Source organism: Mauremys reevesii, linkage group 1, assembly GCF_016161935.1.
Source record: "Mauremys reevesii isolate NIE-2019 linkage group 1, ASM1616193v1, whole genome shotgun sequence".
Classification (NCBI taxonomy): Eukaryota; Metazoa; Chordata; order Testudines; family Geoemydidae; genus Mauremys; species Mauremys reevesii.
Genome location: NC_052623.1, coordinates 175,987,548 through 176,015,017, shown reverse-complemented (window position 1 = coordinate 176,015,017; position 27,470 = coordinate 175,987,548). Strand labels below are relative to the sequence as shown.

General features: G+C 36.6%; 1 protein-coding gene across 1 annotated transcript in view; it reads left to right on the top strand.

The window, feature by feature from the left end:
- NCAM2 (neural cell adhesion molecule 2) overlaps window positions 1-27,470 on the top strand; it is a 536,258-nt gene that overhangs the window by 294,743 nt on the left and 214,045 nt on the right. The window contains exons 2-6 of the mRNA XM_039520366.1: window positions 65-139; window positions 3,293-3,499; window positions 7,209-7,352; window positions 14,797-14,934; window positions 25,761-25,878. Coding sequence (XP_039376300.1) covers window positions 65-139; window positions 3,293-3,499; window positions 7,209-7,352; window positions 14,797-14,934; window positions 25,761-25,878 — 682 coding nt within the window. The remainder of the gene's footprint in view (window positions 1-64; window positions 140-3,292; window positions 3,500-7,208; window positions 7,353-14,796; window positions 14,935-25,760; window positions 25,879-27,470) is intronic.

Below are 27,470 nucleotides of genomic sequence, written 5' to 3'. Positions count from 1 at the left end.
GTAGACATCTTTTAAGGGATATATGCAAAATGTATTCATGCTGAATTTACATTGTATTTTTCAGCTCTTCTTCAAGTGACGATTTCACTTAGCAAGGTAGAGCTTAGTGTGGGCGAATCCAAATTCTTCACATGCACAGGTATGTATTTCATTATATCTCCAGGTATATTTTCCTAAATTTTCAGATCAACCTTTTACCTAATTTGAATGCTATTAATTGGCTTAGAAATATTTATATATATAAAATATTTTGTTTCAATATTTGCACTGAATTCTGACTGCTTGCATGTTGTGATAAATACCAAGTCCTGCTTGGCTTCACATAATGTATGCTTTCATTCTACAGACTGTTGATTTCAGATGCCAAACAGACTAAATCACTTATTTTGAAATTGATTTCTATTAGTATAAATTATTTATTTATGTTATTTTTCTTTGCTTTATTAAAATAATTTTACTTGTCTAAACACTAATATTAGAATGAATGTATAAGATCATAATTGAATCATTTTTGGTAAATAGCTAATGAATAAATTAGACATAGCATACTGCTCTAAAGTTACACCTGAGTGACTGTTTCAGTATCCAACAGAGCATATGTAACCTGAAAAGTTAGAATTATTTTTTCTCATAAAATCAACTTTTTAGCCAGGGAAAGTTTTAGCAGTACTTTAGTAAACTTTGCCAAATAGTTTATTTCTCAAACTTAGGACCTGAACCTGAAAAGTACTGAAAAAAAATTGTGCATCAAAGATGCTCTCATGTGCACTTTGACAGGGATCTGTTTTATCATATCTAATTGGAGGTGTCTGGAGATGTTAAGAGGGATAGTGTGGAGATGGTGATGAAATCCTGACCCATTGTAAGTCAACGGGAGTTTTGTCAGGCTTCGTTCTGAGTCATTAAGGTAGTTTTAGTTTGCTGCTGACATCCAGCCCTAAGAGTTAAATTCTGGCCCCACTGAAGTCAGTGGAAAATTATTACTGACTTAAAAGGGGTCAGAATTTCCCTGTGTATCTCTGTCTTATCTTGTTCAATTAGTGAGGTCCAAGGTCTTGACCAATGTCAGGTTGAGACCTGCATAGGCGAAACAGTTGCTTTATTGTTACGGATGAGACTGAGTTACCTTCTGGAGTCAAGGTTCTGCTATTAACTGATGGTGTTTAAAAAAAATCAGGGAACCTGGAGTTTGTGTTTTATAAATCAAATTAGTGACTGGAGTGTTCAGCTTCTCTCAAGATGAGGTCAATAATTTTTCTTAAAGATAATTTTATATATAATATAAAATGTGCATTTAGAGTTATGCCATCATTGTGGTCAAAATTATCCATACATTGAGATGAGAATATTCATACTTGTATTGTCAACATGCTTAATCAATAGTCTGTAAACAATGTTTCAGTTTTGTTGCGGTAACAGTGGAACTGCTGGATCTTTTAAATGTTACTAGGTAAGAGTTAATTATTCTTTTCAAATGACTCATCAGCAGATGACTCATACTGTGCAAAATGCATGTCCTCATAAGCCTTGTTAACAACTACTTAGAACTCCAAACAGCCAAAAGCAGAGGGCCAGATCAGGATCTTGTGTTGGTTCAGACTGATCCTGTGTCCTTCCCTACGCCTGTCTCACTGGGGGACATCTTAGGTTTGCAGGCATATCCTCCTGTCCCGTTAAACAAATCGATTGAACCTTTGTGGAACTCTCAGCTGTCACTGCTCACTGGGACATGTAGCCTCTTTGAGCTCTCCACAGCTGACTGTCAATCACCTGCAGAAACCAATCCCCACAGCCACAGGGTCAGGGAGACTTTTCACATACTTGGGAGCCTCGCTGATGTCATTCTCATAATCCATTGGAGCAAGAAGGGCTCCAAGTTCTCCTCCCTTGCAGGGATGTGATCTGATGTCATATAGCTGCTATTCAACAACCTCTGCAGAAAAGTAAAGCTCTCTGACGGGGGATTTTAGATTTAATCCAAGTCGGGGGATGGTGCATGTAATTCTGTGATGCAGAAGGTGGTAGTACCAGGATTTGATATTGAATCAGTCCCAATGTTATCTGAATATCTAGTATATAGTTAAATCTGAGGGGATTTTATGCCAACCACTCAGGCAGTTGGATGGGTTACAATTTAATCATTGTGTGTTAAAAAAAGAAAAAGAGGGAAAAACAACTTCAACCAGCTGGAAATCAGATATTTCTGAAAAGTATGATACAGTTTTAAGGACTAGTCTTTGAATATAGGCCAGTGGTTGCTCACCAATTCCTGGCTCACTTAAAAACTATAGTCCACTGGCAACTTAAAACTAGACTGTAACCATTAAACATGGCAAAATGCACATATTTACTCTTAAATACAAACATGTAAACATGTATCTGATTGCATCTATAATGTTATGTAATGTCCTTACATTTTTTTCCCCCAAAATGCTTTTGTTCCATAGACAATTATTAAAAAGAAAACTTTTTTTTCTAAAAAAATTGCCGAATGACGTTGTAATCCTGGTTCAAAATCTGTTTCTTTCTACAAATGTGATTATTACCATGTCTGTACACCATGGTAACTTGACACATAACCAAAAACTTGCTTTTGGTTCAGATTGAATATAGTGAAAACACATCTGTGAGAGAAAAATCAGTAGAGCAAGTAAAAAAAAAGGGACAGTTTGTTTTTTTCGACAAAGAGTCCTGTGGCACCTTATAGACACATACGTCTGACGAAGTGGGTATTCACCCACAAAAGCTTATACTCCAATACTTCTGTTAGTCTATAAGGTGCCATAGGACAATTTGTCACTTTTTACAGATCCAGACTAACATGGCTACCCCTCTGATACTTTGGTTTTTTCGTCTTTTTTGAAATTTGAACATAGGCTGGGACCAAGAAGGACAAATTTGCTAGTACTTGAACATTAGAATATGTCGTGGAGGAGGGAAAGTTCTCTGATTTTGGTCTTTGAAGCTTGTAAAAAGGTTGTTTGGATTTTGGGCAAAGATTTGATCAAAATCAATTTTTCTAAAATACCCAAAGATGTGCCAAATAATTACTGGACAATGTGAACATTTTGGTGATATCTGGCTCAGCTGGATATATAAACATTTTCCTAATTCTTATTAATATCTCAAAATAGTTAAATTATGACCATCCTACTTGCTGGCTTCTCTTTTGTCTTTCTTATAACCTATGTTCCTCCTACAGACAAAGCAAGCTGGATATTGCAAAGAAAGAACTCGGCTGAATGTTACTTAGTGTCTAGCTGAACTTTTCTTTTAACATTGCTTTTTGTAGCGATTGGTGAGCCAGACAGTATAGACTGGTACAATCCACAAGGAGAGAAGATTGCATCTAGTCAAAGAGTGGTCATTCAAAAAGAAGGTGTTAGATCACGGCTAACCATTTACAATGCAAATGTAGAAGATGCTGGGATATATCGGTGTCAAGCAACTGATGCAAAAGGACAGACTCAAGAAGCTACTGTTGTTTTGGAAATTTATCGTAAGTGAAACATAAAGGAAAAACTAACCATAAAAAGAGAGGTTCTATTTTGAATTCCATTAGCTATACAGAAATTTAACATTAAATAAATATATACCCCTTCTCTATAAATCTCATTTTAGGAGCAATGGATTGTATCTGTTACAGTCAAGCATACCTACTGTGAAAAAGACTTGAATGGAATTGATATCCAGAGTAGATTAATCCAGTATGGTATAGCATCACTTACCTGATGTCTTGAAATACAAAGTCTTAGCATCAGGATGCAGCATATATACCTCTCTTATGGAAAGGACAAAATGTGTTTGTGAGCAAGATATGGGGGGAGGGATAGCTCAGTGGTTTGAGCAGTGGCCTGCTAAACCCAGGGTTGTGAGTTCAATCCTTGAGGGGGCCACTTAGGGATCTGGGGCAAAAATTGGTCTTGCTAGTGAAGGCAGGGGGCTGGAGTCAATGACCTTTCAAGATCCCTTCCAGTTCCAAGAGATCAATATATCTCCAATTATTACCTAATTTTTTTTATTACCTAGATATGCACCAAAATAAATCCTCTTACAATAGTCAAATTGTGCATTGATTTGGAGTGCAAGAGACACAACATATAAGTTTAAACCAGTTTGCAATGGCTTTTATGTTAATCTTTCCTGTTCTTGGCTGTATAGGGGACTTATGTCAAATAAAATCCTATATGTGATGAGGTATAAATCTTTACAAGCCACCAAAGTACTATTAAAATTGTGTTAAATAATTAATGGAGGATTATTTCTTCAAATGTAAATATACTATATTATGCAAAATGAATATGTAAAAGCATCCAACAGAATCTTTGTCAAGTTGTAATTGACATCACTTTAATAAGTACAGAATATTGAACTGAATTCTTTACATCAGTTAGAAAAATATAATATGCAAAATGCATAATACAGAAGAGGCTTAAGGCTAACACAAAACCAATAAGAGGAGTCATATTGTGCCATTAGTATTTAAGCAGAATTCCTTATTGATTTGAATGGTGACGTTTTCTTAAATATTCATGACATGATATGGTTCATGGTCAGGCCAAGACTTATGAACTGAAATATGACAGGCAAATGCAAGATAAAATAGTAAAGTACTGCAGCTTTAAAGGTACAGCAGATATCAAATGATAGATAATTTTTAAAATAAAAGTAATTGATAAAACCACCATTCAGGCTGATGATGACAGTTACAAGCAATTACATGATGGTTGCAAATTTGGTAGTTCAAAGAAAAGAGTTCATATTCTGTAAGTCATCATTTTTATGCTTAGAGCTGCCAGTCACTATACAGGTTGACTACTGTGCAAGGTAGAAATCCTTTGAAATCTGCCAGGAAGAGAGACAGTAATTCTTTACAAAAAATAGTTCTCAGGATGGAACCAAAAAAAAAAAATCATAGGAAGCCAGACACAAGATGTGAAGTTTGACTGAATTTTTGCCTGAAAGCTAGCACATTTAGGGCTAGATGATATGTTGCAGAGGATCAGCAAGATGATTTCCTTTTGAGTCTGATCCTAAGCTCATTGATGTCAATGGGAGTTTTTCCATTGATTTCAATAGACATTGGATCAGTTTGTCAGTATCATCTTCATAAGCGATGATAGCAGTCTATGTTCTGAGTAGCACATGAACTGGTTACTCCAGCTCTCACATATCTGAAAAGGGAACAGGGAGAGATGGGGGCAGAGATGAACTGGAGTTGATGGATTGGAGGAAAGCAAAGCAATCTGCTCTGTCTAAGGGAGGCACGTGTTTATGCAGTACCCATGTGCAGTGAGTTGCATAGAGAGAGGATGTGTCACTCAGAAGCAGTTCCTCCAGAGCTCTTCTTAGGTCTGTACAATTCCACAGTGGTGCCTAAGGAAGGTGGTGGAGTAAAAGCCACAGTGTAGCTGTTGAGCTGTTTTGCAATAACAGCTAAAATTATGCAACCCTTACTCACAAAACTGAATACTTACTTATGGCATTACCAACCACTAGCATTCAAAAATCAGACCTCCAGAAAATGGTCATATTGGCTAAAAATCACGATTTAAAAATAATTGGGTTTCTTATTATTTGCCTTTTGGGTTTTGAGACTGTTGATGTTGTCAGGCTTTTCTCCACAAACATGATAGCTAGAAAGTCCTCCCAACACTACGCCTCCCCCATGAAAACTGAAATTCTCACAATCACTTGCCTTCAGCAGCCAGGACTTGAAGAAAAACACCAAATAATGGAGTCAATAGGGCTACTCACTGGAGTAATTAATGCTCACAATATGAGTAAGAGTTCCACAGTTGGGCCCAAAAATGTTGAAAGCAAGAAGAAAGTAAGAAATTGTTTTGTATATTCAAACTGAAAAAAATACTTAATAGACTCTTATGACAGTGTCCCACATGACATTCTCATAAATGAACTAGGGATATGTGGTATAGATTAAATTACTATAAGGTAGATGCATAACTGGTTGAAATACCATAGACTAGGTATTAATGGGTTGCTATCAAACTGGGAGGGCATATCAAGTGGGGCCCCCTATGTGTCTGGCACTAATCAATATTTTAATTAATGACTTGGATAATGGAGTGGACAGTGTGCATATAAAATTTCTGGATGACACCAAGATGGAAGGGATTGCAAGTATTTTGGAGGACAGGGTTAGAATTCAAAATGATCTTGATTAATTGGAGAATCGGTCTGAAATCTACAAGATGAAATTCAATAAAGACAAGTGCAAAACACTACACTGAGGAAGGAGAAATCAAATGCACAAACAAAAACTGGGGAATAACTAGCTAGGCAGCAGTACTATGAGTCAACAATATGATGCATTTGCAAAAAAAAAAAAAAATTGAATATCTTTCTATGATATATTAACAGGAGTGTTATACTTAACACAAGGAAGATAATTATACCACTCTACTCGACTCTGGTGGGGCCTCAGATGGACTATTATGTCCAATTTTGGACTCCATGCTTTAAGGAAAAAGTGGGCAAATTGGAGAAAGTCTACAGGAGAACAAAAAACATTTTTAAAGGGGGGTTAGAAAACCTGACCTGTGAGGGAAGGGTTAACAAACCTGGGAAAAGAACACTGATGGGGGACCTGATAAGTCTTCAGATATGTTAAGGGCTGTTGTAAAGGGAATGGTAACCAATTGTTCTTCAAGTCCATGGAAGGTAGGAGAAGAAGTAATGGGCTTAGTTTGCAGCAAGGGAGATTTAGGTTAGATATTAGGCAAATCTTTCTAACTGTAAGGATAGTTCAGTACTGGAATTGGTTACCAATGGAGATTGTGTAATCCCTTTCATTGGTGGTTTTAAAGAAAAGGTTGGACAAACACCAGTAAGGGATGATCTTACTTGGTGCTGCCTAACAGGGAGTGGTTGTGGAATGGACTACATAACCTCTTGAAGTCCTTTGAGCTCCCTTCCAGCCCTAATTTTCTATGATTCTAAGATATTATGCAGTCATTTCTCAAGGGAAATAGTGGAATTCTCATTACCAGGAACATTTATGCCTAGGCTGGCCAAATCTATAGAAAATACACTGGAACAGTCCTCTACTGCACTCACAGAAAAAATGAACTATCTTTCACATCTCTAATTTTCTATGATTTGATGCTGTGTTCAGAGTAACTGCATGTAACTTGGACTGCTAAACAAAACAGGAAAAGCTTGTTAAATTCAGTTTTCTTTCTTTTTAGAGAAGCTCACTTTCCGAGACATCATAACGCCACAAGAATTCAGACAAGGAGAAGATGCTGAAGTGGTTTGCCATGTTACTAGTTCACCCGCACCTGTTGTCAGCTGGTTGTATCGAAATGAGGAAGTCACAACTATTGCTGACAGTTAGTATTTTGGTAACTCTTTAAGTTATATGTTCTAATTATAGATTAAAATATTATTTTAAAAGAAGATATATCAAAACTGTAATGTAGGATAGCAGTGAGTAGTTCCTAAATGTAAACTTTAATTTTACCTATGGATGTGGTGGATTCTCCATCATTTGAACCTTTAAATCAAGACTAGATATCTTACTCAAGAATATGCCTTCAATTTCACTTTGGTTTCATATTAACCCAATAATCTTAAAGCAAAATTCAGCCAAGCACTGTTAACCTATTTGTGAGCAGTTACTCACATGAGTAGTCCCACGGAAGTCAATAGAGCTACTTTAGTGAGTGAGTTCTCAACAACATGTTTAAGGATTGTACAGCTGGGTCTATAGAATTGTGTATGATTTTCAATCAAACCATAAACCCTGGATCATCTTCTCTCCCCCATACCTGTTGTTCTCATGGGATGTGGTGTACTAGTGGCCTTCAGTGTCCACTACACACACCTGTGATGTCTCTAGGAAGCAGTTGACTGCCCCAATACTACTTTTTCTGCCTTTGAAGGGCAACAAAATAATTATGTACCTCACAATGCATAGAAAACCTCTTTGGAGAACTACCTGTTTATTCTCTCACAGCTTTGGCACTAAATGTATTAAAATGCAAGGTTGAGTTTGTACATCCCTCATGCTGGTCACTAAGATATGTTTTTATTCATATTTTTAATTCAAAATTAAATTAAAGTTTATTTAGTGGAGTGAAAGTATGGAACTGTAGCGTCACTAAGGAATGATTACAGCCAAAGAAGAGAAGATTTAATAAACCTATTATGTTTCTTATTGTAAAGCTGAAAAATCACTTATTTGGGTGCTTTCAGATTCTTGTGTGAACCTCCATCATACAAAAGCCAGGCAGAGTTTTAATTGGATTTGCTACTTACATATTGTGTTTAATCTCTGTCATTACTCACATAGTCACATGTACAGAATTCACGGTGAAAGAGTTACTTGTAGAAGAGCAATGCAACTTTTATATATAATTCAATTGTAAAAGAAGGTAAGGGTTACAGGATTTTGGAACTAAACAGTAGCTGAACAATTAAGCAAGCATCATTTTCTCAAGGTTACAGTTTAAAGCCTACAAATGTGAGGTTTTCTCCAAAAGATCAGGGATACGGTAGAGAACATTAATTTAATTTGTTTTCCACTGCTGTAGCTCCAGTTACCAATTAACCCTGTTTTAGAAGACTTAATCATAAAACGAAAATCTTGAGAATTTTTATCTTAAGATCATGCACTTTAAATTAATCTGATTTTTTTGAAATATTTCCAGTGTGCCATGCTGCATTTCATTATGTAATTTTGAGTTTTTCATTTTCTTTTTAGATATGACAGAACATAAAGTAGTTTAGCTGTTTGAGCCAGATAGATACAAAGTGTTAGGATTTTAAACAGTATATAGTTGAAAAACAGATTTAAAAAAAAAAACAACAAAAAAATGTTCTTTTATTCCCTGATCTTGCATTGGGATCTCCTAGCACAGACTGCTATGCCCATATAAATCCCCATTAAAATTCAAGGGGATTCTGCATGGACCTAAGATAGCAGCTCCTGCTGTTGGAATTGCTGCTCTAAATAGTAGAAGAGTTTGAGCTATGTGAGTGTTCACAGTATCACCTGGACATACCACCTTGGATGGTGGAGAAGAGATTATTCGCTAGTAACCAATTGATCATGATTCCTATAGTATATAACACTTAAATTCATTAAATGTTATGTATACTAAAATTTGAGTTTATTATAGAGATAAATGTGCATTATTTTAATTGGCTTCTTCATTTTTTGTTCATAGAAAGCTTAAAATGTAAAATAATTTGACATCTGCAGTTGAAAGGATAATTTCCAGTTATATTATGTAGCTTTTTATTGTGCATTGGGAAGCAGCTTCCATTTAAAACCTTTTTTAGCACCTGCATTGTGGAGAGATACACAGTGATTGGCTTTTTAGTTATAAAGTGAAAATATTTCTGCTATATGTGGCAAAGTGAATAAACCTCTAGGATATGATTTAGCACAATTAACTATGACTATTCAGGCTGTACAAAGTCTTCGCAGTTCCTAATGCTTGTATGTGCTATTCACACATTGCTATCTGCTCACCAGAAAGGAAGGTTGTTCACAGAATCAGAAGTGAACATTTAAAGAATTGTTCCACAGGGAAGTGTAGAGCTAACTGGGAATGGCAACTCCTAATTCTAAAGGAGCTTTACTTCTTCCCCCAGAGCCAAATTCTTAGACATCTGTTCAGTCCCGAGACCTATAGTCCTTCTCCTGTTCATCTATGAGGGGAGGGATTGAGGGACAGAGGGGTCAGCTGTCCATCATCCTTTGACCAGGGAAATTAAATACAGTGACTGGGGAGACCATGACCTCGGGAAAGATCCCACACTCTGTTAAAAGGTTCTTCCTTGACTTGATGTTGTATCTTTAAAGTTGGATGTAAGAGCTCAGTAGCTCAATGGAATGTAGAACTCTCTGAGCAGGTTCTGTAGAGTTCCTGTAATGTCAGCCTCAAAAGTTTAATTGTCACAATCCCCTTATGCAGGCAGCAAGGGCCTGGTACTAGAAATGAAGGTGGCCTGCAACTTTTTTTTATAGATCAAACTTTGTTCTGTTTACCAAGTCAGTGATTTACTCTTTATTTTTGCACAGCAGTATTGCTGCATAAGGAGTTAAACACACTGCCCACTCCATAGTGCCTGTCACAAATACAGCAAGGCTATATGGAGACATTCAGGTCTCTGGGACTGATTGGAGTCAGCCACAAGAGAACTAGCTACCAAGGGCTAGTCTGAACATCACCTGTAGAAAACTTTTCTATTCACCAGTCCAGTGCTCAAATTGCATAGGTTTGTCATACATGCAGTTACAACTTGCTGGATATAGCACTGTTGTAAGGTTCAGGATTACTGTATGTAAATGTTGTTTTGGTCTACATCATAGCTGATTGCAGAGATATTGTACTGAAGACTGGTTTATTCTTCATCCCCCTGTCATGTATTGTGTTGTGCTATTATATATTTTCCTTTTTGTCTGGTTCCTTTCGGGGGGGTTTCTGATCACTTCACTATGGAGTGTGACTCTCTTCAACACCATCACATTTTAGGTCTGTAAGGGATTCTGCTAGGGTGACCAGATATCAAGTATGAAAAATCAGGACAGAGTGTGGGGGGTAATAGGTGCCCGTATAAGAAAAAGACCCAAATATCGAGACTTTCCCTATAAAATCGGGACATCTGGTCCCTACATTCTGCAGACTGTTAGAATTACAGGTGTGCAAACCATTCCAAGTTCAGTTCAAAAAGGGTTTGTAGGATTTTTTGGTGGAAACTGGTTTGTGTGGCTTTTCAGGTCCTCAAATTCATACTTCTTTATATGGGATCACTGCTTCACAAAACATGAAACAGGAAGTAGGCCTGCATCCTGATGTTACAACAGAGCTCTTATTTCAGAGAGGAAAACTTCTCCTCCTTTTAAAAATATGATAAACATGATACATGAGCCAAAAAATAAAATAATGAGATAGTGTCTAATAACAGGGCAATTACAGGAGAAATATAAGGTCCTGCTCCAGGAACATATTCTAAAGGACTAGGCCTGATACAACAAGACACCTTTGATTTCAAGAGATTTTCCAAATCAGATATCTAGATATAAATATGAGAGCCAATATATAAAATATAAGGACAAATTTCCAATAACAGTGGAATTACAAGTATGCTAGGACTCTGCCTTCTCGGGTTCTCCCCCTGACATTTCAAGGTAGATTATGATGACTTTTATTTTTTTATCAAAAAGCTTAAACAAACTACAGCCTCTCTCACGCTGAGATTACAAATGAAAAAGACTTCTACTGAACTGGGCTGACCCTATTGGACTGATCATATTGGATAGGCTCAACCAATTTAGAGCCACTGAAGAAATGCCACGTGATTTGCATCTGATGACCTATCTCAGTGATTTTGACTCAAATTACATTATGAACACCATAAAGTGAACCAATAACCGGAGGGGAGAGTTGAAGTTATAAAAAGCTTCTGCTGATAGCTTGAAGAAACAACATTTATGAAAGCCATCGCTGCTTCCTGGAAACAAGCTGAACACAAACCCAGGATGGTTTTGCATATTTTTCTCCTTTAAATCAAGATTTTACACACCTCTAATTAGAACTGTGCAGCTATGTGAAGGAGAATGGTGCACTCTGGGTGAAATTCATCCTGATACAGAGAGCCTGCATAAGTCCTTGTAAGTGGGAGTTTAGTGGTGGCATATAGCTTGTGTTGGCTGCCATCACAGAAGTGAATTTCACCCTTTCTCTAGAAAACTACTATACCCAGGGTGGACTGGCTGCTGCTTTTAGGCCCTGCCTCTAAAAGTAAATTTTAGGATTCGGGGGGACCATAAAACACTCAAACTATCATTGTTTCAGCTGAATCAGTGGCAGAACGGGTGGAGGCCCTAATGATTTCAAGTACTTCTAGCATTTTGTCCTCAGCAAGTCTTTGGTGAGGGTGCCTTGCTAGCTCTCCAGCATGTTTCTGTGTGGGCCTCACGCTTGTCTACCGGTTAGCTATTGGTGTTCACATCCTTCTTTGGGTATGTCTACACTGCAGTAAAAGACCTGTGGCTGCCCCAGGTCAGCTGACTCAGCCACAAGGGGCTTAGGCTGTGGGGCTATAAAATTACAATGTAGACATTTAGGCTTAGGCCAGACTTTGGGTTCTGGGATCTTGTGAGTGGGGAGAGTCTGAGAGCCCAGGCTCCAGCCTTAGTTCAAACATCTATACTGCACTTTTATAGTCCATTGGCCCGAGCCCTGTGAGCTGAAGTCAGCTGTCCTGGGGCAGCTTCAGATTTTTAATTGCAGTATAGACATACCCGTAGTGTCTTAGGCTATGGTGAACTTTGTTGACTTTGTGTGATGAGCTGGCAGTGTCTGGTGGCTGTTAACTGCCCACATCCATTGACTGTGATCCCCTTACAAAAGCAAGCAGTTTATATATCAGTGTACCTATGGGTATATCATATATAGTACTTTATGGGATATATCATAAAGTACTCCTAGTATTAACATGGAGTCCGCTAGAGAGGTTGGATGCTCTCAACTTTGCTCTGAGCATATTTTTATGTGAATCACATTAACCAGGCTTAATGCATGACTGCAAAGATTCAGGTGAGTTTGCTGTTTCAGTCTGACATTACATAATGACTATGCAAAGTAGAAACAATTCTTTAAAATATTTGGTGGTATGTCTTGAAAGGCAGTAATTCCTTCCAGCTGTATCAGTAGATAAGTCATACAGAGTGGTGTGTGGCTTTTTTGAGAAATAATTTCAATTCACTTTCCACTCTTTTTCAACTTTCCAATAGGTATTGCGTGTGCTTTGTAGTAATCTGTCTGCCTAAATGCTAGGTAGTATGGGATGTAGAAAGAGCTTTGTTCATCTGATCAACCTAATTTACTCATAAGAATTTCTCTTGTTATTATACACACATTTCTCCAGTATATCCCATGACAAGATTAGGGTATTTATGGTGTTCTGCAGTCACCCATCATTAGAGTTCATTTTCATTTCATTTTCTTTGATGAACTCAAAATAGCCTCCTTAGCTGAAAAGGCCTGGTGGTTGACAGAACATCCAGCCAGCAGGGATGAAGCTTTTCTTGTATTAAATTAATCCTCTAAACAGCATTTTCCAAATGTTTGAAAATGTACATTTTTTTATAATCTAAGAATTTAGTTTCAACAAATAAAAAGCTAACAGAATTTTAAAGAGAGAGAAATGACACCCCCCCACACACCTTTTGAAAGAGAGAACATTTTGAAGTGTGACTGTCAGAGGATCACACTAGGAAATGAGTTTTACTTCTAGGTGTATTGGATTGTGACTCTTATTGATTTGAAAACCAGTGATTAGATCTTAATGGCCAGTGTCTTTCTTCATGATCTTGACAAAGGGAGTGGAGCACTAGAACCCCAGTTCAGCAAATCCCTTAAGCACATGCTTAAATTTAAACACCTGGTTAAGTGTCTGCTGAGTTGAGGCACATGTATACAGACAGCACAAGAACCGCATATAGTGATCTAAGGAGCAATATGTCTCTCAAAAGGCATAAGCTGATAATGGCTGCTTTAGACTGAGGGGCTTCAAAAGTTAAATCCATCTGCCTCTTATATCTGCAGGGTGCTAAGTGTGCTGACTCTGATCCAAGAAAACACTTAAGTGCATGCTTAGCCCTGATTCAGCAAAGCACTTAAGCTATGTAACTTGGAAGTCAATGAGACTTAACCACTTGCTTAAAGTTCAACATGTGCTTAAGTGCTTTGCTGGATTAGGGTTGGTGTACTCAGCATCTTGAAATTCCAAGCTCACAGTGAGACACATGATCAGGGGTCATAATATGTAACAAAAATAATTTATATGTAATTTTTGACTGAAACCGAAAGATCCTGTACAAACAGGAATAAGAACAGTTGTTTAGTAAGAACAGAGACAACTAGTACATAAAAGAATATTATCTAGTTCCATCTGTACCATTGTAAGGTCTGATGTGTGACATTTCTATGTTTCTCTAATCCTTTTACCAGTCTAGGTCTCATTCACTTTGTAATAATTTGAGTCAAATACTTAGTTTTACAAAAGACATCAAATGAGCTAAAGATTCTACTTCTGGGCTAACCTATTACAATATTTTGTTTTTGGCAACAGGAAAAATAGAAGTTGCACATTTTTTCACGATGTTATCACAATATCATCTGCAATAAGATCCCAGTCCTGCAACTTGATTCATATTGGTAGACACCTATTGAAGTCAGCAAGGTTCTGTGAGGTCTGGCTGCACATACTGAGTTGCAGAATTGGGACATAAATGATGTCATATTGGGTGAAATCCTAGCCATATTGAAGCCAGTGTGAATTTTATCATTGATTTAAATAGAGCCAAGATTTCACCCATTAACTTTAATTTGGAAAAGCAAGGTTCTCAGGGCAGTTGGTCCATGACAAGAACTGAATAGGATGTGAGGGAGAATGCTTGTAATATATCTTATTTAAAAAATATAGCACAGCATTTAATATTTGGTTGAATGTACTGTATGTATATTATGCTTCTGTTGGCACTGCAGTGACAAGTCTGGAATAAAAATGTACAGAAAAACATCTGCATTTCCATTTTATATAGAATAAAATCCTAACTGAATTTAAACAAAAGATAAACCAACAAGTTTTGGGGTGAAATAACTTATGATATTACATTTTAATTTTAAATTGAAAGTGTTTTGTTGATGAACTATTTGATCTCATTAGACAAGTTCATTAATCTTAATAATTTAAATTAATATTCCCAACACTGTCTTAATTTACTGATATCACTTTATTCCTTACATGGCTTTCTAGATCGATTTGCAATGTTATCAAACAACAATCTCCAAATTCTTAATATAAATAAAAGTGATGAAGGAATATATAGATGTGAAGGAAGAGTGGAAGCTAGAGGAGAAATCGACTTTCGGGATATCACAGTTATTGTCAACGGTAAGATGTACAGTGATTTTTCTGAAGTTGAAATGAGGTCTTGCTTTCATTGATTATAACATTAGATAAACAAGGTTTATCATCTTCTACAAAATCTTAATAAGGCCACTTATTGCAGTATCAACTACATAATATAGAAGTTGCATTGTTTTTCTTTCAATAGAAATTGAGTTGTTTACTGTTTACAATTTGTACATTGTGAGGTTTACCTTATGTGGGTTTTTATGTTTAAGGTAATTAATATAATTATGCGGTTAAGGAGATTTCATATCTCCTTTAATGGTATAAATGTATGTAAATGTTATGTATAGATGTAGGTGTTTAAAAAAAAATATCCTTCACAGGATATAGCCAACCACACCGAGATCAGAGTTCAGAGTATAACATGCCATAATTTAGCTAGGTGTATATCTTTCCATGCGTGACATTGTTTGTTATAAACCACTTCATTTTATGCAGTTATTCAGTTTCACAGTAGCACAGTTATTTTATAAATGGCCAGTATTTAAAACCTGGTTAAACACCATGGACATAATTTTTAACTGTAGGACTATAGTTGAATTAACTGGATATGCCATTGAACATTGCCACTCTTATTTAAGTCATTATACATTTTAACAATTTATTATAAACCCTTTTAACAAGGAATATGAAAGTGCAAGCATAAAATTGAATATGTAGGTTGACCTCACTGTTAAAGTCAGTGTCAGCACAATAAAACATAAGTGGATGGATCTCCATTCACTTATTGGCCTGCAAAGTTATATCTAACTTAGGTATTTCTTTTATACTAGCTACTTATTATCTAAGTGCCATTTCTAATATCTAATGTCTTGTTTCTGAATGGCCCTGTCATCCAAACCTTTACTCACTTGAGTAATGAAACTATTGAAGTCTGGACTGCTTGTGTGAGTAAAAGTTACTCATTGCACGGGTATTCCTTAAATCCATAGCGATAAAGAATAGCTGTGTATTAAAGCAATACATCTTCAGATTGTTACCAATAGTGCACAGAAAGGGATTGGGAGGGAGGGCAGAAGATTGTGCTGTGCACAATTAAAGAGCATAGGAATGTGCATGCTCTGTGTATACTGGGGAGTTCCCAAGAGAAAATGTTTCCCTCTGCTTCCTCAGTGTGCAATACTCCTGAGTCCTGGCTATGTGCAATTCCCATAGTCTAGCCTATAGTATTTACTATATCACAGTATTTCTATATGTAATCTACATTTGAGCTGGGATGTGTGATTCTCCACTCAGATAGACTTATCTATGCTAGTTCGGCTTGAACTAGTGCACTAAAAATAGCAGTGTAGCTGGGGTTGCATGGGCAGTGGCTTGAGCTGACTGTCTGAGTACATATTGACCCGGCCCCACCACATATACAGGGAGCTAGCTTGGCCTCCTGTTACCTATCTACACCACAGAGCTAGCATAGGTAATTCTATATGAGCTGGGAAGCACACACACCCACCTCAAATGTCGACATACCCTATATGGCTGGGTGTCTCTTACTTCGAAAAAAAATCCTTGACTATAATATATAATAAAGAGAATAAAAAAGCTTTACAGCCTATAGTGCATTGAATGCTCTAGGTATCCTTGAGTGTTTCACAAAGTAAATGAGATAAAAGCTGTTAGTCCCATCATGGGTACAGAAAAAGAGCAACTATTACACAGTGAGTTCACTCACAGCATGGATATTGGAACATAATTTGTCAAGACAGGTAAGTGTTGGCCGGAACACTGGAGTTATCTCCTTCTCATTTTGAAGAGTGCTATGAAATCTTTCACTTCAGACTGGACTTTTAAAAAGAGATGGAGAGGAAGGCTGTTTCTGGCACAATGTATTGCATTAAAAATGGTGGGCCAAATTCTAACCTTGTGTAGTGAATGATGTCAGAAGAGTTGTACCTCTTCGCACTCAGTCTGAATCTGGCCCAACATCTTTATCAGTGAACACATCTAGCTTTGAACTCAGTGTTATGATCTAGAGGCAAAAGAGTTACCAACTGAGCAACGCTAAAAGCATTTCACATTGTAGAGTGATATTGATTAAGGCCATCTCCTGCTTGATTTATCGGAATGGCTGGCTTCTGCAAGATGAAGCTAAGTGTACTAAATCTGTTCCCAACTGGTCTGTAAAGTAACATTACAAATAAATAAATAAATAAATTGCAATGACACCTAACAAGAAAGAGAAATGTCTATGAATCTGTTTCAGCAAAAATGCATCAATTTTCTCTGCCTGTAATACCTTCACGAGTGCAGCCCCAAGGTACCATACAATAAAAATGACTTTGAGGATAGTCATATAATTAAAATAATAATAAAAAGGGTACGAGAGCTATGCAAGAGGGTTTTTTGTGCATAGATACTGTCCAGCTTTGGAGCTTTGTGAAATCTTCAATTTTATTTTTAATACTGTTTTAATTGAGTTCTTCAGGGAAAGGTCAACTGGGAAGCAGAGTGTGCAGAAATGGCTGATGCTGTCTTCAACTCACCTTTTCCCCCTTACTTCTTAATCATCCTAGCCTCCAGCTTCTCTCTGTTCCACCTATATAGAGTCCCATCCTTCACTTTAGGAACCCCCTGATTGTTTTCTAGATCCTTCTCTTGTCATACCCTTCCAGTGGCTCCTTGGACATTTGAATTCCTGGTACTAGAGATGTGCCAGAATGGAAAGTGAATAGGTAAAGAAGCAAGTTTTAAAAGAGAACAAATTGCACATATATGAAACTCTCTAAGGGATAACTCTTAGAGTATATTAAAAATTTTTGGAGAGTTAGAGCAACTCTTCAAGTGTTAAAGCACCTATCAAATATATAAGTACTGTAGTATTAATTCACTGTAGTATGAGATATTAGGAGCAAAAATAAACAACATATACTAAAGTACTAGATACCAATATGAATGCCACCTCATAAATACCTAAGATGGACAGACATATCCTTCATCATTTTAATGGTAGTTACAGTATCAGTCTTATACTGGTAGGCTGAAGTATAGCACTTGGTCATATTTGCCTATTTTAAAATATAGATATATCTTCAGAATATAGAAGTTCCCTTATTTAGGTGGCTGTTTCCATGCCACTTTCCAAGCTATCTCAAGATATCACATACACTAAGAAGGATTTGACTGTGTTGGTACTGGATAGCCATTAGGGAAACCCAGGAAGCTACTTGAAGTATTTATAATTCAGGAGATGGCACTTGTCCCTCTATGTCAGTGTTGTTATCATATATTCAGTTCTGTGGGTATGCATTTCAGACAAATAAATGTGTGGTCAATAATGAACAATGTCCCAACATGGGATTAGAATTTACTGCAGTGTTAAGTTTCAGAGTAGCAACTGTGTTAGTCTGTATCCGCAAAAAGAACAGGAGTACTTGTGGCACCTTAGAGACTAACAAATTTATTTGAGCATAAGCTTTCGTGTGCTACAGCATCTGATGAAGTGGGCTGTAGCCCATGAAAGCTTATGCTCAAATAAATTTGTTTGTCTCTAAGGTGCCACAAGGACTCCTGGGTTTTTTTTGTAATATTAAGAGAACTGTCTTTCAGAGGAGGTACAAAACTTGGCGCAGGTCCCTTGGTACCTTTAAAGATTCCACAGTGCTTTTCTTAAATCAAGTGTCCCTAATGAAATATTGACCCAGGAAGCAATTACATCCCACCTACCTAAATTCTCCCTGGAATTTCACTTGGAAAGTATGTTCTTCTTCACGTGCTGGTCTAAAATGTTGTGTAGTGTTGCTGAGTGCTGTTAAATCATTGATGAATTTCAAGAGGGAGGTGGATAAATATCAGTTGTATGTTATTTGAAAGGATCACAACGTAAAGATTTTCTGTAAAGTGCTTTGGATTCCTTTTGGGACAAAAAAGTACTATATAAATGGAAGATCATTCTCATTGTGAGACAGTAACACTCACACTGATTTAAATTAAACAAAGAGTCAAATCAAACTTTTTAAAAATTAACAATCTGATGTTTCCTGAAAAAATAATTTCACCTTTTAAAGTAACATTCGAATAAGGAAAATATTTAGATGTTGACAATAAATTGAAAAAATATACTGAGGTTGCATACAGGGGTGAGGTCTGCTATCAAAAGTAGAGCTTAAAAGTTTTTGCTCTGAAGAGTGTGTAACAGTCTTCCTTTTATACTCAGAGGGCTGGAGTAAGTGCTAGTCTGGAGTGGAGATATAATAGTTGAGTCATGCAGCTAGCAGGTTAGGGCTAGATACTTGTAGGGAATGGGATAACAGTAGAGTTTGGCAAACAGGAAGAGGTGATGTGGGTCATAAAAGTAACTGGATCGAGGTTGAGATATGCTGGGGATTTTGGTTTGACTCAGGGGAAACAGAGAGGACAAGATTATGTACAGGTAACAGGAGCAGGGCAGACAGTAGTGTTTGATAGGGGAGAAAGGAGTCTTTAGGAGGCACTTATCCAGGATAGGGTAGTTCAGAAGATGAATGATATGTGTGAATGAGAAGGCGGTAAAGGGATGGTTTGGCAGAAGGGCTTGTGATCAGGTGTTTGATGGCCAACTGAAAGTGGGGCATTGATAGGGCTCAGCATACAATACAATACCTGTTCGTTTAAACACTTCGTAGCTTGGCACTGTAGATGAAAAACAAACCTTCAGGGCTTTAAGGTTTAATTACTGAATGATTAGTCCTTCTGCTTGTTGGAAGTGCAATATTCTATTGTGATTTTTTTAATTGAATTTTAATTGAATATATATATATATATATATATATATTTATATATATATATATTTATATATATATATAAATATTTATATATATAGAAATTAAAATTCAATTAAAAAATCACATATATCATATATATACAAAAATCATATATATATACACTTCTTTATGGGAACTACAAGTTCTTTTGAACCGGAAGAGGTTTAACCTGGGCATCTTTCAAGAGCTGACAGTGGATTTTTCAGACCATAAAAAATATGTGGATCCTATGCATTACCACTAGATTAGCCTGCAATATGGATTTGTATCTCATTGGATATCCAACCACTACATAGATTAGAAATGCAGATGATAATATTGATTAACCCCTCACACCCTTTAGTATTTTATATAACTGTAATACCTGTGGGTCCAATCCTGCAAGGCAGTGGGCACCCTGAGCTGACATTGGCTTCTGTAAAAGCCAAGGGAACTCAGTACCTCTCAAGGCTCAGTCTCTTGTAGGATTTGGTCCTTTGCTGAAATATAGGGATCATTGGACCAGATCCTCAGCTTGTGTAAATCAATTAATCCCCATTAGATCAATGATGCTTTGACAGTTTACACCAGCTATTGATCTAGCTGTCTATGTTTAAAAATGGATTCTGGGCTCTTAGTTTAAAATGTTTTGGAGATATAAACTATCCATATAAAAGTCTGCCGGCATGTTTGAGACTGGTAGAGTGAAGGAAATATCAAGGAGAATTTGTCAAGTTAAAAATATACAGCATGTCATTTCACTTCACTTCTCAACTCCCATTCCCATGTACATGGGGTTGGAGTGCCAACAATTCTTCACCACTCCTTCTGGTCAATAGCACAGGTTCGTAGATCTTGAAGTTCCAGTCCTTTTCTCTTAAAACTTAATGTGACAAAGTCGTTCATGTATCCTTGGTCTTCCACATCCTTTCCTGCTGTCCTCTTTCTCCCATGCTTTCTTCTTCTCCTGTCTCTACTTGCATAACTTCATGGTTTTTTGGGTTTACTTTCAAACCATGGTCTTCAAAAACAGATGCCTGCTCTGATACCATATTTACCAGTCCCTCTTTGCTGCCAATCAGAAGGGCCAGATCTTCAGCATACATTTGTTTTCTATGTGTCCCCACAGTCTTGATTCTCCTACTAATTAACTCCATAATTAAAGTGAAGAGAAGTGGACTCCGCACACTGCTCTGACTCAATCCCACTGTCATGCCAAAACTCTTTGAAGTTCCATGTATTGTTATCACCTTAACTCTTGAGGCTCTCTATACACTTCCTTTATCATATCCACTACTTGAAGCCCCCCTTCCATCCACCTCAAGAGTCCAAATACTAACTCCCACGAAACCAAGTCATATGCTTTCTTAAGAGTAATAATTGCTACATAGCAGTTATGCCCTCCATTTATCATTCTTTCAGACTTCGGTCTCATTGCAAATATGAACAAATGTACCAAGCAAAGAAATTATTTTAGAAAATACCACTGTGAATACAATAGAAAGACTTTGCATTCTGATTCTGTTGTGCAGTCAAGACGAATGATATGCTTATTACTATTTCAGGCTTGGTAATGGAGGTACAAGCAACTTACAGGGAGAATGAAAATTGCACGATAGTGTCATTTTTGCAAGATCCTGAGACAACACAAGGGAGCCTTAAAACAAACCAAGAAGACCACTTCATGATTCCTGCTTGGTTGTGACCATGTCATCTCTACCTACCTGGATGATTCATGGCAGCCAGAAATGTTTCTTGAAACTGTTGGCAGCTATTGTAATGCAGAACATCCACTGTAAACTGGAGGACCAGGCTGGTGTCTGGCATCCATAGAATAATAGGGAAAGTAGAGTGGTTTAAGTCATCCCTTAAGCTGTTCCAGAGACACACAGCAGTTTTAGCTCAAATGGTCAAACTTGAATGACTAAAATTAGGCATCAGCCTCCATATTTAGGCACCTATATGCATAGTCTGATGTTCACAGTTGCTGAGCACCTGCAGTTGTCATTGACTTTAATAGGAGATGAATTTTGGATTTGAAATGTGTGGCCCTTTTGTTTCATATAAGTATTTTGTAAATACATATATCTTTAAATAAATAAAACACCCAACAAACCAACCAAAGTTGTACATGAAGACACACCAGAGCTGGGTTTTGTGGATAAAACAGTGATATTTACCTGAGCAGTAATTGAGGCCTTACAGACTGAAAAAGGCTTCTTGAACAAAAATGACAGAATTTTTGGGGGGGTGAGGAAGTGAAGAGGGGATCAGAACATGACTTTTTTTTTATTTCACACAGTGGGTTTTGCATCATTGAAAATACAAAATGTTTGCTTTGTAACTACAACAGAAGGGGAAAAATAATCCAGATCTAGAATATAAATATTAGGCTCTCATAGCTTAGGTTGATTGTGTTGTAGAGATGATTCTGTCTGTTTTGGGGAGAGGATGAATGTGTATCTGTTGAAAGACCCTTCCTCCTCCCCGACACCCCTTAAAGGCTAGTGGAGAGACGGATTGCAGTCCTAAAGGAGACTAATTCGAGTGTTAGGCTGGTTTTCATAACATTGCTTTACTCACAGGTAGAATAGATACAAATGGAAAACTAAAATGAAGGAATGAGTTGAAACCCAACAGAATCTCTTCATACGTGTGGATGTCAGGTCAATTCCTTATAGAAAAAATAAGTCTATTTAGTAATCAATGTTCTGGTCACAGTCAGATGACAGAGAGCCTCTGCTGAATATCTTGATAGCTTGGTTCTCAAACTACATTAAAAATAAGTAAAAATCCTCCCTTCTAATTCGTGAGGCGAGGAAAATGCAGTGAATGTCCTGAAAAAAAGTTTTGTAATATATCTGTCTAGATAATTGACATTCAACTGTGGAGGTTCCTTGTTCTGGGAATACAATATTTCTATGTCCAATCATAAATATGCTACAATAATAAGTATAAGTTATTGGCATATTATTATTCTCACCATTTGAATATCTCATTTCAAGAAACAGTGCTCAGAAAAATAATGCAGTACTTTGTGATGGAAAGAGCTGATGTTATTGTGCTCTTGTAGTTTGTATCTATGACCAGGATAATTAGAGCTATCTATCTGAAGACAAAATCTTCATTATCATCTTCCTGTCTTCAGTCATTACATTCAAATATTTAATTATGTATGCATACCTTTTCTCCAGAATTTTCTCACAGCAAGTCCTGTGCATTGTCTGAAATATATTAAAAATTGAACATATGAAATATACATTTGCACATCAGCACCTGATTTCACTTTGATTTATGAAGAGAGAGGTTCCCTCAGAGCATAGTGCACCCAGTTTGGTTGGTGTCATAGAATAAGGTTGGAACTTGCTTTTCCCCCAGATTATTCTAATACCTGAAATGGTGCTTATGTACTTTTTGCCATTTATGTCCACTGTATATTGTACAGACACGATGGGGCAAGAAGTAAATTGATCTTCACTTCACATGATGATACAGTCAACTGAATTACAGTTGACAGAAGATACTAATTCTAGTACAGAAGGGCAGTAAGGGCCTCATACTGTTCTCATTAAAGTCAATGACAACAGGCTTGTTGACTTCAATGGGAGAAGAAACAGGCCTAATGTACTGTCACTTGTTTTGTGTGTGTGGGAAACATGTAGAACACTATTATACGTATGTTAGGATTTTATATTGCCACCCATCAGTGTTGTATCTCAACACAATTCTGTGCTGAACCTGTACCTTACATTAGTATTAGAATATTTTAGTGGTAATTTATTTCAGCCTGACCATTGAGATATTTCTCATTTCTCTGGGTGTCCTTGAAAGCAGGGCTGGAATTTAGAATTTCTGGTTAATGAGAAGGCATAGGATCTGTTGATCTTACATGACTTTCCATCCTTCAGTTCATTTATTTGTCTAGTTTTAAAGTCAAAATTGTATAGAATATATACATTATCCAATTAAAAACTAATCCTCCCAAGCCTAATTATAAGGTACGTGTTTCCTGATGATCTCTCTTCCACAAATTATTCTCTCTAATTAGTTTTCATGGATGACAAGGGAAAGATGCATTCTGAACCCTCCAAGAGCTGATTTAGCATTGAATGGCTATTCAGTGGATTGGTTATCTTGACTTTATTGCACTATAGGTAAAATGCTAACAAAATCCAGGTCAACAAACAAAAGTTTAAAAGCAATTTTTTTTAAAGAAAATGTGTTTGATATGTAAATGTTAGTTTCTGGAGTTTTGAGTTCATTGTTTTTCTCTTAAGCTCCCTCTTTATTACCATCTTGTCCTAATGGTACCTAATAGGCTTGGGCCAAAAATAAAATTACATGTCAATCAAGATGGAAGGGAAGCTCAAATGTTTGTAATCCTTGGGCCTACAAAGAAAGAATGAGGCTTAGAATAAAATTACTTCATTATATCTCTTTTTGATCATTTGAAATGATTAAGCAAGTTGCTGAATTGAGTCCATAATCTTGAAATTCTTAACTTTAGTGGAGTTTGTGATCAATGGAGACCTTGCTGTTGGTCCACAAAGAGCTGTCTGATTACCTGGAGTTGGTTCTTGCTCAGGTCCAGAAGCTAGAGCATATCACAAAACAGCTACAAATTCATTAAACACATTCCTAATATTTTGCCATATAAGAAATTGTTGTAATTGCCGGAGAGATGTTTTGACATTGAAAGAGGGAGGCAGTGAAAATGAAGTCTTTGGCTTAAAGAAAAAGGGCTTGATTCTCTCCCTTGGGTACAGTGGAGGGAGGAGACTGACAGGGAGCTGTTTGTGGTTCCCTTATCCTCACCCAACAGCCAGCACATAAGTTAAAGCTGCACAGGGGCAGCTCTAAGTTATTCTGCTGACAGGATATCCTTGCCAGCAGAGAATTGGGCTTGGTGGAAAATAGCTCTTCTATTCTCCCTGTTCTGTCCTCTTCCAACACACCCCCTTCCTTTCCTCATTCCAGCACAGGTGGTGGGGAAGTCAGACAGCAGAGCAAAGTGAACTTGATGGCAGAAAATTTAGGTCAAAGTCCTTGAGCTTCTGTCTTTGGTACAGTACAAGCAAAGAACATGTGATTTTAAATCTGCTTGGCCTCAGAGGAATTGGGATTGTTGATTACCTATCAGAGATGTCTAACTATGACTTATCTAATAATATAATAGATGCTTTTAGTTCATCTTGATTAGGAATCTTGTGGAAATTAAGATTCATACCATCCATCTTAAGCCCATTCCAGTAGAGTAATAAAATTAGTATCATGAATGGAGGTATTAAATTACATCTTCAGCTTTATTGGTTCTTGAAACTGCTTGTTATTATGAATGTTGGTGAGGAGTTCAGTGTAAATTACTGTTGTTTTAGTAATAACTGCATTATGTCAAAAATGCAAAATATGCAATTCTCAGGACACAATAATTAGTTAGAATTTTTGGAAATGTAATTTTAGATATAAACTGTATATGGAGAACTCTATCACAATATATCATTTTAAGCTGATGATATTCCTGTCCAGAATATATACTATAGTTTGTTTGGAAGAATTAAATATGTTTAATCAAGAATAACATTATGGGTTGACACCTAATTTGAAAGTGCTGTCTCACATCAGTGCATGGTTGTCTGTCAGCTGCACGATTGTGTCAAAGAGGGAGAAGAAAAGACAGACATTTTCATTTCAGGTATTTTAATTAACACTAATTAGTCTCTCTGCACTGACATGCACACAGTAGCTATGGTCCTTCAGCTACTTTTAAATCTTATTTAATAAAACAGATCAGGAGAAAAAAGATGCTTATATTCATTTTGTTGTTAGTTTAGTTCAAAAGAAACCATACACAAGTGGTTTGATAACATAAAAATGAAATAATCATGGTTAATGTTGTCTGAAGGAAATACAACAATGCAAATATCTTAGTGTTATATGATATTATAGGCTGACTTCATTTTGTATTTGTAAATTGAATGCTTAATAAGTTTTTGAAATTGAATGCTGTTCAAAGTTTCCACAGAAGCAACTGAAACTTTATATTTTTTTCAATTAGTTTACCTCATATGTATTTTTTTACATTTCCTTCAGTTCCTCCAGCAATTACTTTTCTACAGAAGTCCTTTAATGCTACAGCAGATCGGGGAGAGGCAATTACTTTATTCTGTAGAGCCACAGGCTCTCCTGAACCTGAAATCAGCTGGCATAGGTAAGTTCAGTTTAGATCTGTATATCAGAAAGTTTTGAAATGTGTTACAAGTTTGTATCATACTGAAATAAACTATCTCTATTGTGTTTATGGCTGTTCATAGGGAATTGCTAAACAAATTAAATAACACACATTTGATCAAACTATGTTTATCATCAAGAAAGTGAAACTGGAAAATATCTAACATATTTTAACGTGCCTCACATTAAAGGAGAAACAAATAAAGTTGAAGAACCTATGACTTTAAAAAAGGCAACAGATGTATTTCTGAATTTCTCCATGAAATTTTCACACTCCAATCCCATATACAACTACCTAAAATAAACACAGAATACAGATTAATGCTATAAATACATGTCCAACTCACAGAGTAACAGTATCATATTATACATCAATGCAATGTAAAAGAATATCTATCTTAAGCTGATTTTAGTAATCTGATCTTCCAGTGCAGCCAGATATTCAGTAACAGGTATGGCTTCTGTGTGTTGTGTTAGTTTGTGTGGATATTTGATTCCATTAATTTCAGACAGATTGTGGATACTCTTGCAAATCTGATTCTCTTAAAAACAGAAAACTGTTTGGGTGATATGGGGTATATCTTCCAGGTGAAGTCAGTGAGATGTATATGGTTAAAACTGTGCAATTTGAAAATTTGCCACATAACATCTTTAAGGATCTCAGCTTTTCATTGGTTTCTCAGCTTTTTCATGTATATTTATGGAACAGACTTGCATGCCTTTTGTTTCAACACCTGATCTGTTCACAAAGGATGCAGTCCAATGTTGAGGTGTGAAATAGCTCAGATGGACATATATTTCTATTTGGGGCTTGAATGAATTATCCCCCTATGTGCTCTTTCAAAGGGATCAAGAGATTTGTGAACATCTTTCAGCATGCACTGGACTCCACAGAGATTCTCCTCAGCTATCTTCTCTCATTGTTACTCAGCATTTGAAACTTAAGAGATTCTGTTAGATTCATCTTAGGTAGATGTTGGTTTTCCTTGATTGATACCTGTTTTATGACACATGTTGTGTCAAATGGTGTTCTGACTTTGTCTGACATGAATTCATTTGGATTGCAGAAGATGCAAATAAGTGCCATCTTTGCCCCACTCACTAATATAGATGAGAATTCAGTTTCTATCATATGAAACAAAAATAAAATAAATAATGCAAAGCCCAAATTATTTGAAGTAGTAATTTGGAATTCACAAACAAAAGTTTCACACTTTGGGAACTTGGTATGCCTTTGAGGTCATGTTATAAAATGTAACTCCCAGCTGGGCAGGAGTCTCTTGAGTTTATCAGGAATCTGATAACCTCATTTGCCTCACTGCAAGAAGACAGTTCAACATGGTGTTTTACATGTTTAGATGGACACAGTCATCTTGTGTCTTGGGGAGCTGTATATTTAGAATTGTCAGTCTTCAGTGCCATACCTTTAGTATACTTTAATTTGAAAGTTTCACAGTAAAATATACAAACAAATGAAACACCTTACAGAAGGCCCTATGCAAATAGTCTGTGGATCATATACTAGTGAACCAGTCTTCCTTCAGTAGCAATAATGACCCTTCACTAAGGAAA